A 16,437-nucleotide genomic window follows, 5' to 3' on the forward strand; every position below is an offset into this window, starting at 1 on the left:
GAAATATTAGTATCCTATGGAGAAATGTAGTGGAGGAAGAAAGAGTAAACCTCTTTTACATTAAGGAGTATTTTATTTATTCTTAACAAGAATAGTAGAGTAAAACCACAATCTATTAATATGGATATCCTTGACTCTATACTAGACAGATAGAGGAGTTAACTATAACTCCTAGAATCAATCCATGGTTTGGATACAATGGTGGGGATGGAATCTAGATTACAAATGGTTGAAGTGGTTTAGGAACTCAACTCAACTATTATAAAACTGAAGAAATTGTGAAGGAAAATCGAATACTAAAGCATCTTGATGTCCAAAAGGAGATAATAAGTTGAAGGCCAACCTCTTTGAGACCACCATAATCATTTCCCTTGTTGTAATGTCATTTCTAGTTATACATATTTCATAGTGTTTTTTCTATATAATATCCCTTTGAAAATAATTGATGTTAATACCTTTAACAAAGTGTGAAAGCTGAAGGTGAGTGATTTGCATGATTTGACGCCTAAAATGATAAAAAATATCACTAAGTATATTTCTTGGATAAAAAGAAAATTGACCTTTTAAAGAAAGGACATCTTGTGAATGCAAGGGGAGGTACATATATTGAATAATTTCATAACAAAGCTTAGTGTCAATAGATATCTAAGATCAAATCAAGACCTATCATGATGGAACTAATATGTAAGATCATTATATCATTAATATATATAATCTATCTATAATATATGATATCCTAATATGCCTTAACATGCTGCCCTCGATCAAGGTAGCATATCAGAGAATGTCTTCTGAGTTGTTCCCAAATTGAGACGAAGGCACCGATCTATATCTAGTGTGAAAGAAAATTGATCCAAAGCGAGTCCCTGTAGATCGAGTTTTACTACCATAAGCACTACCAAATAATGTCATGAATAATAGGTGTGTATAAACAACATATATAAGCACCTTACTGTCATCACAGTGCACCTTACTAGTTTTTATTTTTTTCCCAAGGGAGCTTGTATAAACTCAACTTCTATGAGGCTCAATACTTTAAAAGGAAATTAACAACTCAATCAAGCCTTTACTAAGGAAACCCTAGAGTTTCCTTCATTCCTGACGAGTGTTATCTATAGGAATAAGAATATTGATAAACTGAGAACCATTCCCGAAATAGGAGAATCACTAACCATTACTAAGGCAAACCTAGAGCTTATATTGAGCTACTAAATTCCTTTAGCAAGGCAAGCCTACAACTTCCTTCATGCCTGGAGATTGTGATGATAAGGAATAACAATATTGACAAACATTAGGCTAAACAATTTAAGTCAAACAACAATTTATAAAAAAGAACTAGACCAGATCAACATCTTAACCTAGAAAGGAAACAGGTGTCACTTTTTTAAGTTGAAATTCCTCCTATAATACATAAAACATTTTATCCAAAACATATATTGATATAATTGAAGACATACAACCAATTCTAAGTCAATTTCAACACACTAGCAGTAGTTTTCGAAGTGAAAATACAGTCATGATATTTTAAGTGTAAAAACAAGTTATCAAAAAAACCATCACTGATATACTTGAAGTCATACAACAAATTCCTTCTGTAGATTTGATTTTCAAGGATATTGTCAAAAAGGCATATGTATGAAAATATATTAATATGCTACTAACATACATTTTGTTAATTGTTTGCAAGAAAGAAGAAATACTCTTAGATTGTATGAAAGCACAATTTCAATTATTATTAACTAAATTCATGCAATAAATCTATAGGTAGTTGCATCTATGGAAAGAGTTAGTTATGTTTCTTGTACAAGGAGAAGTGGCAGGCGAGTGACCATGGGTGCCTAGCTACAATGCTCTTCATTAGATGAGGACAAGACAGGTTATATGAATATCAACAATGCTCTGATCAATGTTGTTGAGGATGAACATGCGACAGAAGTTGATGTTGTCACACACGTACATTGTAATTGATGACGCAGAGTTTAATGGATATTGAGCTTGGGAATTTGAAAAAGATATGGTATTCCTCCCTCATCAATATATTATTGGATAAATGGGCTCACTCATACAAAATGTAGAGGGCCATTTACAGAAATGACTAAAGAGGAGGAGGCTAGGATCGTTGAGTGGTGTAAGGAGATGGCCCAATTGGGCTAGAGTTGATACAACTCAAATCCATAGTTGCTCAAATTTTTCAAGGGAGGCCAAACCCATTGAAATATGGGTTTCCTGGTAACTCATGGTTGTTTGGGTTTTAAAAAAGGCATCCAAACCTTGTATTGCATACAGTTGAAGGCCTTGACATAGACAAAGCATTAAATTTGCACCCTGTAGTTGTATGTAATTTCTATGACACTCTTTCTAGTGCATACAATAAGAATTCTTATGGTGTAGACCATATATGGAACTGTGATGAAACATGTTTATGATTAGGAAGGAATTGTGGCACATGGGTAATTGCCAAGAGAGGGAGCCAAAACATGCCAAATATTTTACCTAAGAGAAAGGATTTGATAACTATTCTATGTTGTGTCAATGTAATTGGTGCTTCAATCCCAGGATTTTATCTATTCAAAGGTAAAAATCAATTGAAAATCTATATACAAAACTATGAACAAAGTGCATGCATGGTTGCACATCCCCATGCATGGATAACTAAAGAATTTTTTTTAAATTGGCTTTTTCACTTTGTTGCATCTATACAATGTGGTGTCTCACCTAACACTAGACACCTATTGATATCATATGGTTGGGGAAGCCACATTGTCGTGCAAACAATTGAGGAAGAAAACAATTTGGGCATCAACCTATTAACATTATATGCTCATACCACTTACAGATTGCAACCCCTTGATGTCAGTGCGTTTCATCCTTTCAAGGACTATTTCAGTTCAGAGCATGTTGCATGGATGGAAAATAATCCAGGGGTTGAGGTGAAAAGGTTTGAGCTAGCAGAGCTTGCAAGTAAAGCATTTAAAAGGGCTCTGACACCATCAAATATCAAGGTTGGATTTAGGAGGACTAGAATTTGGCCACTGAATTATGATTCTCTTATGCATGATACTGATTGTAGCCATGCGTTTCATGTGGGTGGTCAAGAAGAAGGGCATGTCCAAACAAGTGTTGAAGTGTAAGAAGAAGTAGATGAATAGGATGATGTGGTTGCGACTGATAATATGATTTCCCTCTCTCAAGGACACTTATATGGTGATGATGATGAACATGTAAGTGAAACACAGTATAATCATGAACCAATTGATAGTAACATGGAGGTTGTTCTACCAACTGAAGCACAATGAAATTTTGCTGCTAATATTTTTAATGACATTGTTGAACATGCAGTTGACAATGACAATGTAGTTTAAAATGGCATTGTTGATATTGCACTAGGAAGCAACAATGAACAATTGAGATTACCAAGCTAAGTAACCCCGCCATGATGGCTTGAAAAAGCCATGATTAATTTGAATAAACTTAATGTCTCAAGAACCAATGAACAAAGCATGAACATGCCTTGGCCCTTCACAACAAACATAATTAAATAATGAAATTGTTCATTTTATTGTGGACAATAGATAAATGGAAGAAGATAGTGCACATAATGAGGCATCAAATGAAGATAACAATATAATTCAATTGGTTTTCTCAGATACTGAAAGGAAAGTTCCAAGAAATGACATGCAAGTGGGAGGGGTGGAGAATTTACTTGGTCGGTTCCTAAAGCTACCAGTAGAGAGAGTGTCAATGAAAAAAAAGCAAGGAACACTAGGTAGTCTTTGTTTGAGCTAAAGTTCATAGTTACTCACCTCAGAAGACTATATAAACCTATTAGTTAAATCTAAAAAAATGGAATTCGAAATTCAGGAATACAAACAGAAAAAGAAGGATTTAGCCAAGGAGAAGAAGGTATCAAGGATTCTTGTAGCACAACATCAAGTAGATGAAAGGCTTGAAAAAGGGAAAGTAAGGCAAGAGAAGTACCATCAAAAACAAATGGAAAGACGGGTAACAGAAGCAAGAAAGGCTAAACAAATGCTTGAAAAGGAACAAGGGATGACCATTATGGTTTACAATGATGCAAGCATAGCTGATGAAACCAGGATTATGTCAAACACATCGGAAAATATTGCAGATACACACTAGTATTCCAAGACCTCATAAACATTCAAGTCCATCGCTATCAAAAAGTGGGTTTACCCACTTTCTTTATTCCTACCAGAGTAGGTGTCAATTCTATGTATGCTCATCAGACACCTCCACTTAATGGAGGGTTTAGTAGTGCAAGTGTGAGGTGTGGGTACTCAATTCCTCCATGGTTGGAAGGGGAAACTTGGACCCAATCATACGGAAAAAATCCATCACATCCTAATCAACCATTATTAGGTAGGCTAACCTACCTGGCTTAAGCAGGCAACTCAGGGAGTTTTGGCACTGAAGATTCTCAAGGCCATAAATAATAGGGGTGTCATATGTTTTCGGTTGTAACCATATTATGATGTGGATTTTGGATGGATTGTCTCTTTTTCTTGTCACGGGAAGATTTTGGCTTATAACCTAGGTTGTTTTATTTCACACTATTTGCAGCATTGTAACCTAAATCCATTTTAAAAGGAACATTAATAGTCTATTATAATGGAGAAATATTACCTAAGAATGCAAATGGGATTTTCTGTTACTCCTCTACACACCAAATTATTTACAACACATTTATAACTAAGTTGTTAATTAAATGACAAACTAGATAATAATAAAATGTTGAACAAGTCACTTCTTTTAATATGAAAATTCCATAAAACAATCAATAGTAAAAGTACCTAACCTCACACCTCATATCAAACCTCATTTACTGTAAGTTAACTTGGAAGACAAATAAAGTGCATGTGCGGTGAAGCATCAACAAGTCAAGAGAATACCAAAGACATCCCCAAGCCACTACAATCCATCTCCTACTCCCAAATTAAAAAAGGAAACACTAAGTACTTGCACATTGGTGAGATTATCATCAAAACAAAAAGAGAAGGTATCTGGTATTCAATTCCCATCATAGTTCCAACTACTACCTAAACCCCAATTTCTCATATAATTTCATATAAAATCAAACATGTTAGATCACCAACTGCACAAAATATTTCTTATGATATGAAAAATGTTAAACAAAATCCCTAAGTGCCTACAAGATTCCATATCAAATCAAAAGAATGGTTGAAAGAAGCAAATTGCAAATTTACAGAAAGCTAATGCTAAAACATAAAAAAATAAATATAGTATTGACCAAAAGAATTGTGTGAACTTTACAGGATCTACTTGAACCAAAAATCAAATAAATTCACTTCTGAGAGTATAAAACCCTTATTAGCAAATGAAGCATCAACAATCCAAATAAAGCATCAACATGCCAAGAGAATACCAAAGACATCCCCAAGCCACTAAAATCCATCTCCTACTCCCAAATTAAATAAGGAAAGATTAATTACTTGCATGTTCGTGAAATTATCACCAAAACAAAAAGAGAAGGTATCTAGTATTTGATTCCCATCATAGTTCCAACTACTACATAAACCCAAATTGCTCGTATAATTTCATATAAAATCAAACATATTAGATTGCCAATTGCAAAACATATTTCATATGATATGAAAAATGTTAAACAAAATCCCCAATTTCCTGCAAGATTCTGTATAAGATCAAAATAATTGTTAAAAGAAGAAAACTGCAAATTTATAGAAAGCTAATGCTGAAACAAAAACAAATGAATATGGTATTGACCAAAAGAATTATTTGAACCTTATAGGATCTTCTTGAACCAAAAAGAAAAAAAATCACTTACGATAGTATAAAACCCTTATTAGAAAATGAAGCGTCAAGAAGCCAAATAAAGCATCAACAAGCCAAGAGAATACCAAAGACATCCCCAAGGCACTACAATCCATTTCCTACTCCCAAATTAAAAAATGAAAGACTAAATACTTTCATGTTGGTGATATTATCACCAAAACAAAAAGAGAAGGTATCTTCTATTTGATTCCCATCATAGTTCCAACTACTACCTAAACCCCAATTGCTCATATAATTTCATAAAATCAAACATATTAGATCGCTAATTGCACAATAGATTTCATATGATATGAAAAATGTTAAACAAAATCCCCAATTGCCTACAAGATTCCATATAAGATAAAAACAATTGTTGAAAGAAGAAAACTGCAAATTTGCAAAAAGCTAATGCTAAAACATAAACAAATGAATATAGTATTGACCAAAAGAATTTTTTGAACCTTACATGATATGTTGGAACAAAAAAAAATACAAATTCACTTCCGATAGTATAAAATCCTTATTAGAAAATGAAGCATCAACAATCCAAGAGAATACCAGAGACATCCCCAAGCAACTACAATCATCTCCTACTCCCAAATTAAAAAAGGGAAGACTAAATACTTGCATGTTGGTGAGATTATCACCAAAACAAAAAGAGAAGGTATCTGATATTCGATTCCCATCATAGTTCCAACTAATACCTAAATCCAAATTTCTCATATAATTTCATATAAAATCAAACATATTAGATCACCAATTGCACAACATATTTCATATGATATGAAAAATGTTAAAAAAAATTCCTAATTTCCTGCAAGATTCAATATAAGATCGAAACAAATTTGAGAAAATCCCATGCAAGAACGTTATCACAAAGCATAAAACATGTTTGAAATAATTCTATCACTCTGTAAAAACCAGACATTGTTGTTATGTTGGAAACAGAGCATTACAGTTAAAGTATCATCTTTAAAAATCTTCTTTTGAAAAAAAACCTATCTTTACACATTCTTCTTTTGACAAAAAGCTATAGCCAGTGACGTCTTTGGCTGACAGTGACCCAAACTTATTTTTGAGCCACAACTGCATGAATAACCATAATTATTTCCACGCCGCAATTGCATGAATAACCAGGCAAACAAGACCCCACGAACTAGACAAACAAAGCGCATGTGCGGTGATACCATTGTAGCTAGGAAAACCCTCGCAACCCAATGAAGCCAAGAATAACTAGACTTATTTCTGAGCTACAAATGCATTAATAACCAAACAAACAAGACCCCACAAACTAGAAAAACAAAGTGCATGTGTGGTGAGACCATTACATTGAGAAAATCCTCACAGACCAATGAGGCCAAGAATAACCAAACTTATTTCTGAGCCACAACTTCATGAATAACCAGACAAACAAGACCCCACAAACCAAACAAACAAAGTGCATGGGCAATGAGACCATTGTATCCGGGAAAACCCTCGCAACCCAATGAATCCAAATGAATCCAATTAAGCCAAATGAAGCCAATTAAGCCAAATAAAGCATCAACAAGTCAAATCTAGTCATAAACCCTACCATAAACCCTTTTGAACCCTACCCTAATCCATAAACCCTGCTGAATAGTGCAACAAGAGCTAAATTCCCAACAACAAATTCAAGTGTTGAAAAACACAAAGTTTTTCGTTGGTAGGATTTAGAATCCTATCGGAGAGGCGTAGAAGCCACCACCATGTCAAAACCCTGAATCAAAGCTCACGATACCGCTTCTGCGATAGCCAAAAAGATTACCTGCAACACAAACACAAAAAATTAGCATTTTGGCAGAAGCCCAAAAATAATTACAGCAAAATCCCAAAAAAACTCCTTGAATTTAACCATTTATCAAAATGGACCTTGAAACTTGCATGCCCACTGCCAAACTAAATCGAATCTCCCAAGGACTCCTTCACAAACAACATGCGGCACAATCTAAACAACAACAATCATATTTGTAAATCCCCCACAAACCACAATGAATGGCTTCAAGCACATTGTTTAACCCCCTCGAACCAAGCAAAGCAACCACAGGTGCAACCCTAAACAAGAAACGAACCTATCCAAACAACAATGCTTGGTGAGCAGTGCTAGAATGATAATATAGGTGAACCAGTACTAAAGACAAGACGAGCCATAGTTGGCAGAGTGCAGTGCCCACACATCGGGCCCGAACAAGATAGCACAGGGTGGCGAAGTCATGGAAAAAAATGAGCTGAAGGAAACCCTAGACAGAGTGTTAAAGGGGCAATTTAATGCACTCACCAAACTATACATGTGGCACAATCTGTTGGACAAGTTTCGTACTACAGCTAAGTCGATTTCCACATCAAATGTCATTGTGGCAGGGAGGATGCACAACAAATGGTGTCCCTCCCCTAACTGTGTTCATTTCTTCTTATTTCTATCATTTATATCTATCTTGTCTAATATACCTTTCCTATTTATGTGTTCCCAAATCTTGTCTGCAATTTGATTCTACATTTTGAGTTTTTTTGACATCTTGTTGTTCGCTTTATAGGATAACATCTATATGCATTATCATTATAGAAAATCTGTACATATTATTTCTAGATACATTTAAATCGAAATCACCTCTATGCAGTAATTGTCCCCTATGAATAGTTAATGCTACCAACGTTAACCATAACACCCTTAAAAACCATGTACTTATGTCAATCGCGACACAATGATGATACTTTTTGCATCTGCTACTTGATTTCCTCATGTATTTTGCTGCAATACAGAACAATATCACATATTTGTTTGCAGTCTCCATAAATGTCACTTTTAGCTTATTAATTCTCGTATGTTTTAGGGATCATTTATGCTGTTAGGTCAGGGATCATTTCTAAATAATATTGTTTAGCCACAAAGTAGTTCATAACATAGTTACCAAGTTCAACTTCGGATTGAAAAAAAATTCATATCTATTAAAATTTATCTCTATTTTTAATATTCTCTTATAACTAATTACATTAAAATTTGTATTTTTGGTAATTTGGTTAGCTTTCTCTATATCTATATTGCTACATATATATCATTAGGCTTAGGCTTGGTAAGCTTTCAATATCCATATTACTACATATATTCCATTTGGTTTTCAAAAAATTATGACAATAGAGACATTACCCAATGAAGCATCAACTTGGTAATTGGTTTTTAAATATGAGTAATAAAAAACAATTCTATTACAGAATACTAATATTTACATATTCATTTGGATGATTCTATTTTTCCAAGGAAAAAAACGGTAACCTTTTATTAAAGAATTAATGAAAAGTTACACTAGCAGATGCAATGAAGCATTCAGATAATTGCCACTTGGGCACGAGTGCTGACGCACCCCAAAGAAGAAAAGAAGAGAATAGAACAGAGACAAAAAAGGGGGGAAAAAATGTCTCCAGCAATGAGCGAGGCTCATGCTTCATGTTTTTCGCCCCTTTTTCTTTTCGACCTTGCGCCACTCACCCAGAGTGGGCTCGATCGAAGCAATGACTATCTGAGTTGTTTCGTTCGGCTGCCCTGATTCTTTATCTGAATCTGAAGTGTCTGAGTGGTGGTGCCTTTTGTTGCCTCCCATGCTTTGATCCACGCTTATCAGCTCTGCATTGTTTTGCTGGGTCTCTGCCTGAATAATATGTGGCTGTGGTTCCTTGTTGACTACTCTGTTTTCCTTCTGATTCTCTATTTCAACTTCCTCTATGGTGGTATCATCCTCTTCTGCTTCTGTTTCTTCCTCTTCTGTTACCGGAGGGGTTTTCTTTCGTGCTGTTCTCCTCTTTAATACTTCATCTAGGTTCTGCCACCCTTTGTGCTTCCTTTGTTGTGGCTTGCTCTTGCTGGGACATGCATTGAGCAAATGACCTGTTTGTTGACATCCCCTGCACCTGAATGCTGTGTTTTCATAATCCAAAGGTTGTTTCCACTGAATATTGTTAAAATTCAGGATGATGTTTTCAGGTAATCCTTGGCTGAGATCTACCTCGACGCATATCCTAGCAAAAGTAAAAATTCCTTTTAAATGTCTATCTGTATCAATCTTTAACATTCTTCCAAGGGTATTCCCTATAGCTGATAAGGTCTTGAAATGCCAAAAGTGTATTGGGAGATTATGCAACCTTACCCATACTGGCATCCTTGATACCACCATAGTGTTTGCATCAAACTCTTGGAACCATGGGGTGACAAATAACCCCGCACTGCCCCAGAACCATGGTCCTTCACTGAGAATTTTTTCCTTTTCTTCTTCTACGAGGAATACTACTATGAAGAAACCCTTTGAGCATAGGTGGATCTGGCAGTTTTTTGTCCAGACCGTGTGAATCCATTGATACAAAGCCTCAGTTTTAGGCCAGAAACCGTTAAATCTACAGATAACAGCATTTTTTTTCAGATCTGAAAAAATGCACTTTACCTCTGGAATATCCAGCGAGATGGAGGGGCTCTCTGGCATTTGATCCACGATATACTGCCCCGGCAATATATTGGCTGCTGCCGGTTCTTTCCCCTTTAGAGGTTCTGTCCCTTTGGCTGCATCACGATAAGTGCCAGTAGGTTTTGATGTAGATCCCTTTGACCCACCTCGCAGACGGTGATTGAGGATAATTGTTGAGTCCTTTGCTACCCTGTAGTGCTGGAGGGTGTGATGTTCCTGCATGCATATCCCAGAAAAAATTAAGATTTGAAATGCAATCGGGATTCCCAGTTTGTCCTGGATTTTTTTTTTGAGCTCCAGAACCCTCATGCTTCCCCAGATCTGCAGACAAAAATGTCTGCCTTCTGTTGCTCTGATGAAAATTTGTTTCGCTGCAGAGAGAGGGACTTCATAGCACGAATCCAGGTCCCAACGCGGATCTGCCGTTAAGGGAACAGTGGACCCTCTGTTAAAACGCTGCGTCAAGGTGAAGGAAGACCAGATCTGCGCAGCCAAGAGCAGAGAAAACCCTGAACACTGTGGATCCAGGTCCATATTCCTTCCACAAGCTTGATCCTCGACCCTGTCAATTGCAATCATTCCTGGCCCGTCAGATCGGATCATCGCCTTGCCCAAATGGAGCATGTACACCATGCGCCTATGTTTTTCATGGACGCAAACGGATCTGCCAGGCCTGTGCAGTGCGTTCGCAGCGGGGAGCGCATCCTGACAAGTCTGGGTGAGGATCGGTTGTTTCAGAGTAAGAATCTCTGTATAAAAGACTAGTGCCGCTTTGAGATTTTCGATCCGCGTCCAGAAGATAGGGTAATACGCCGTACTCTTCTTGCTGTAGCTTGAATCGTTGAAATCTATCCCATTAGAGAATCCGTTCCAGTGCAAGAGGGGAGAAACAAGCGCTGAGTGACCAGCGATCAGGCCTTTGCCCGTTTGAGCGCAGTGCAGACTTTCAGGAGCGGCGGCGGCATAGTCTGCTGAAACCCTAAAACCTTGAAACGCAGCCATCGCTCCTCGCCCGATTTTTTCTAAGAACGTCAGTTTCATTTGGATGATTCTATTACAGAATATTAATATTTATATATTCATTCAGATTACAGGAAATAAAGATATGCATGAGGATTATAGAAAACAATGATAGATTTCTTTCTTTTTATATGGAAAGGTGTTCCCATGCATATCTAGAGCAGTTACTGAGGGAGGAGTAAGTGCGAAGACTGAAAATTGTCGATATATGTTTGATGGACCATCAAAAACCATCACACTAATCAAATCACTAAATTATTTTTATCGATACGATCAAATTTGATAGCTATGATTCAGAGTGCTACTGCAACACAATGTCCATTTTTAAATTACCCGTTCCCAAAGTGGTTATATGTTTGGAAAATTCTCATCCCTTAGGTATTGAAAAACTTTGCTAAAATTAACATCTCGTGTTAATATGTCTGTCGGGAAAATTCTCATCATTTAGGCATTGAAAAACTTTGTTATAAAATTAACCTCTAATGGTGATATGTCTGGAAAATTCTTATCATTTAGGTATTGAAAAGTTTTGCTATAAAATCAAACTCTATCATGGCCATGGTACTCTTTATAACATCACTGGTAATAGAGTGGCTCGGATTCTTTCCTATTCATTCCATTGTTTACTAGTGTCATGTACCATATGTTAATGGAATAGCCAGTCAATTTTCTGTAGGGTAAAAATATAGAAGTCTATGAATGTTAGGGTCATCTCCAAAGAATAAACAGTACCAATGTATACTTTGTATTTACCTATTTTTAAGAATTAGATTATCTTATTTCATTCACAATGCTTGCTTATTGCACTATATACTTATTTATTTATGAACACATTGATATTTTTGTCTCTTTCTTTGCAGCAATCAGTGATTACAGACAATCTCTTCATTTCCAAACTCTGAATGAAGTGAAGAAAGACATTCAACTTCAGGTACATCTCCTGTCACCAACCGCCTCAGATTTTGTCTATATACATACGTGGAATGGTTGACATTTGCCTTTTGGTATTGTGATTATACACTATTTTGTATTTCCTTTTTAGGTGATGAAGGGAGAAAGAAGACGTAAAGAATGCTTGAGATTTGCTTTTTGGTATCGTAACTAACTAAACACTGTTTGGTATTGCGTCCTTAGGTGATAAGGGGTGGAAGAAGACATAAAGTTTCCATATTCAGTCTTGTTGTTGGTGATGTTGTACCCCTCAATATTGGTGACCAGGTATCTTAAAATGTACTAATGCCATCAATGCCTTGTTTCATTTGAGAAATTGAATAACCATGTTCTGAAAGACGCATCTTTTCTTTACAGGTCCCTGCAGATGGCATTCTTATTACTGGATATTCCCTGTCAATTGATGAATCTAGTATGACTGGGGAGAGTAACTTTGTATGTACCTCTCTTGCTGGCATCTTTGCATCTTCGCCTATTAGCGAAGCAAAGTTTGTAACACTTGCATCAGTCTATGACTGTCTCTTTCCTTTTCTTAATAGGTCAACAAAAATCAGAAAAATCCCTTTATGTTGTCTGGCTGTAAGGTAGCGGATGGCTATGGTACCATGCTGGTGAGTTTATATGTTTGTTTAATCGTTTGGAGATAGTTATGATTCCTGATTGTGATTGAAAGGATTACTTTTCTCTACCAATGTTGTTTTCTGTTCTGTTTGATAGTAGGGGGTTGGTTTGAAGTTATAATGCCTTATTTCAGGTAACTGGTGTGGGATTAAATACTGAGTGGGGTGTATTGATGGCTAGCATATCAGAGGATAATGCTGAAGAAACTCCCTTACAGGTCTGTCGTCTCCAACTCGTTTAATTTGCATTCTATTCTGTGCCGTGAATGGTACTTCACATCTTCAACACTCACAGAGAGTCTTGTTTATAATAGGTCCATCTCAATGGTGTTGCGACTTTTATCGGTAAGGTTGGACTTACAGTTGCAGTTGTAGTCCTTGTTATCCTCTTGATTAGGTAAGTGATACTACCCTTGACTTTTTTATTCTAAATTGTTTGTGTTTTCCACTCTCATATGTTCCCTGTACTGACTGTACTTTGTGTTTTGTTTTATCAGATTCTTTACAGGACATATAGAAGACTCCAATGGGAAACCCATGTTTCAAGCAGGAAAGACTAAGGTTGGAGATGCAATTGATGGAATTGTTAAAATCTTTGCAATTGCGGTAAGCCAGCATGCCTACATTCAATATCTTGTCAGTCTTATGCTTGAATGGATGGCTTCTATAAAATCATTTCCAAGAATTTTATGAAAATGTAATGAAGAGTACTAATGAAAGTATCTGTTTCTAGGTCACCATTGTTGTTGTTGCAGTTCCAGAAGGACTTCCATTGGCAGTGACCTTAACGTAGGATTCATCACAGAATTTTTTAAGATTTAGCTTATTGAGATCAATATTTAGTTGCAATATTGAGAGTTACTGTTCTTTTCTTAACATGTCTTCTCTTCATTTTATTGACAGTCTAGCTTATTCAATGAAGAAGATGATGGTTGACAAAGCTTTGGTTAGTATTTGAATCAAAATAATTTATTACTATGGATTGATGGGTTACTTGGTTTTCAGCATCTTAAAAATTCCACGAATTGCAGGTACGTAGGTTGTCAGCCTGTGAGACTATGGGTTCTGCTACAACAATTTGTAGTGACAAAACAGGGACACTGACCATGAATCAGGTGGGTCATTGTCATTGCTTAATATGAGCGTAATTCTTTCTCATTTTAGTGTTTTTCCATATTAAAAAAATGGCTTGGCCCAGTTTACAATCTTGTTATTAATTATAAGTGAACCTTAACCCATCCAAATAAGAAATCATACTTGGTGTGTAGATGACAGTTGTTAAGGCATGTGTTGGTGGCAACATCAGAGAACCACCAGACAGTTCAGAAAGTTTTCCCACTGTTGTAAAATCCATTCTTATTGAGGGGATCTCCTACAATACTACAGGGAGCGTCTTTAAACCTGAGGTAAAACCTTTCCAAGCACACATCTACGATTAGAAACAATGGGAGACCAAAAGATGATAAAAATCAACATTGCAACATTGCTCGTTTTTTATTGCATTGTGAACAAAACAAGCAACTCTTCTAAGAATGTTTGTTAAATTCACACTTGATATTCATGTGAGCTCTTACTTTCTTGGTTTCTGTCTTGATCTTTTCTTGGAAGCTTCAAATTATACACCTGTCAAGAACCGTACCACTAAATATGCTAAAATGTTAAATTTGAAGATATCTATTTTTATAAAGTCACTTGGAATTTACACATGTGCTTATTCCTTTCAATTCAATGACTTGGAATTTACAAACTGGGCTTATTTATTCCTTTCAACTCGTAAATAATACGAGTAAGAATTAATTTCGTAATTAATTTTAAATCATTGTGGTTTAGTCATTTTATTTAGAGGGGCATATATTCATCTAACCCTTCAAAAATGAAAAGTTATAAAAAAAACTGTCTTTCTTATATTCATCTAACCTTTCAAAGATGAAAAGTTATAAAAAAAAAACTGCGGAGTGTACATATTAAATAAACCCTTCATAAAAAATTGCCCAAATGAAATAGTGTCTCTCTAAATCTATAAAATCTTAAAAATTTTAAGACTACATTAAAACACTATAAAATTTCAATAGAACTTAGTAAATAAACAAGCATTTTTCTCAAATTCCATTAAAAAAGGTAAACATATGTTTCTTCTATTCATTGGATGATCTTCAAAAGTATCTAGCCTTACATCATTGCATCATTGGAAATATAAATCTATTTGCCCAATGGAAAAGGGTTTCTAGTTTTCATTTGTTTCCATACACCATAAATAGCATTCCAATCTACTTCATTTAGAGCACGAGGTGCACTAAGAGACAAAAACAATAACGTATCCATATCTAGTGTCTCTAATGAAAGTCTTGATCTATCATCATTTTTTATCTTGTTTAATTTTTAGAAGCCTCTTTCATACATTGTTATGCTTGTTGAGATAATGTGAATAGTTTTCCTTAATTGTTTTAATTAATTGCATCAAATATGGAAAGTCTTCAAACCATTCAATAAATTCATCCATTTTACACAAACATCTAGCAGTGTTGGGCAATCACCAGTGATTTCCCAACACTATATTTTTTAGATAAACATTTCAACCCTCTTTTTCTTTGACAGTCTCTATTAGTCAATTCTTCATAATAATGTCAAGGAATAGAAAACATAGCAAACATTAAATATATGTAAATTTGTGAATCTCCTATCTAAAGATTCAATGACGTTTACAAAAAAACGTTTTCCCAAAATAATACAATTATCTAGTTTCCCCAATCTTTGCATCTTTGAAAAAATTTCAAACCTAAATGTATGTAAATGTACCATACGTGTGCTATCTGCAAATTCAAAGGTTTCTCCTTCTGCTTTAACTAAGAAAGAGGATATGCACATTGCACCTAACCCAAAAAGTTTCCCAAAAATTGTTTATGAAACATGCTAATAGAAACATCTGAAGTAGTGCTAATGGATGTAATATCAACAGGGTCCTCTTGGAACTTTTGATTCAATTTATTTAATTCAATGAGCACATCTGCAAGTAGAAGGATGCAAAAATGCCCTTGAAATATGTTGGCCAAGTGGTTAATTAAATAAGAAATGTTTAAATGAAACTTAATGAAACTAAATGCAAAGGCAAAGTAAAAAAACACAATGTTTTTACATGGTAAAACCTTAATAGGGTGTCAAGGAAACATCCACGAGGCAAGGGATTGGATTTCCTATTAAATCAACAATTATTCTCCACACTTACAATAGTTCGAGCATTCATCATTTTATAAGAGCCTCCTCCGTTACATAACTGTTGTTTCGGTATAAAACCAACTTGGTAGTCAAATACAATTTTTACACATATTTACACAATTAGTTGTCAAATTCCAACAAACTCCACCTTGACAACAATTTTTCTAATCCCTTGCCCATGCCCATTCATCATCTCTTCTGCAAGCCAAGAGAAGCTAAACACCATCACAGGTTCTCTATTGTAACTGGCTTCGTAAATATGTCTGCAAAATTTTATCGTGTATGGACCTTCTTAAGAGCTACTTTTTCGTTATCAATCACATGTCTCAGAAAATGATACCTTACATCAATGT

General features: G+C 35.4%; 1 protein-coding gene across 1 annotated transcript in view; it reads left to right on the plus strand.

The window, feature by feature from the left end:
- The window catches only part of LOC149241486 (calcium-transporting ATPase 8, plasma membrane-type-like), a 391,510-nt gene that overhangs the window by 223,767 nt on the left and 151,306 nt on the right, over window positions 1–16,437 (plus strand). The window contains exons 8-18 of the mRNA XM_089370563.1: window positions 12,161–12,231; window positions 12,435–12,518; window positions 12,609–12,686; window positions 12,791–12,862; window positions 13,006–13,089; window positions 13,186–13,268; window positions 13,369–13,477; window positions 13,605–13,660; window positions 13,775–13,817; window positions 13,903–13,986; window positions 14,140–14,277. Coding sequence (XP_089226689.1) covers window positions 12,161–12,231; window positions 12,435–12,518; window positions 12,609–12,686; window positions 12,791–12,862; window positions 13,006–13,089; window positions 13,186–13,268; window positions 13,369–13,477; window positions 13,605–13,660; window positions 13,775–13,817; window positions 13,903–13,986; window positions 14,140–14,277 — 902 coding nt within the window. The remainder of the gene's footprint in view (window positions 1–12,160; window positions 12,232–12,434; window positions 12,519–12,608; window positions 12,687–12,790; window positions 12,863–13,005; window positions 13,090–13,185; window positions 13,269–13,368; window positions 13,478–13,604; window positions 13,661–13,774; window positions 13,818–13,902; window positions 13,987–14,139; window positions 14,278–16,437) is intronic.

This window comes from Pinus tabuliformis, chromosome 8, assembly GCF_031772625.1.
Source record: "Pinus tabuliformis cultivar Carrire ecotype Pingquan chromosome 8, CPIR1, whole genome shotgun sequence".
In the NCBI taxonomy this organism is placed as follows: domain Eukaryota; kingdom Viridiplantae; phylum Streptophyta; class Pinopsida; order Pinales; family Pinaceae; genus Pinus; species Pinus tabuliformis.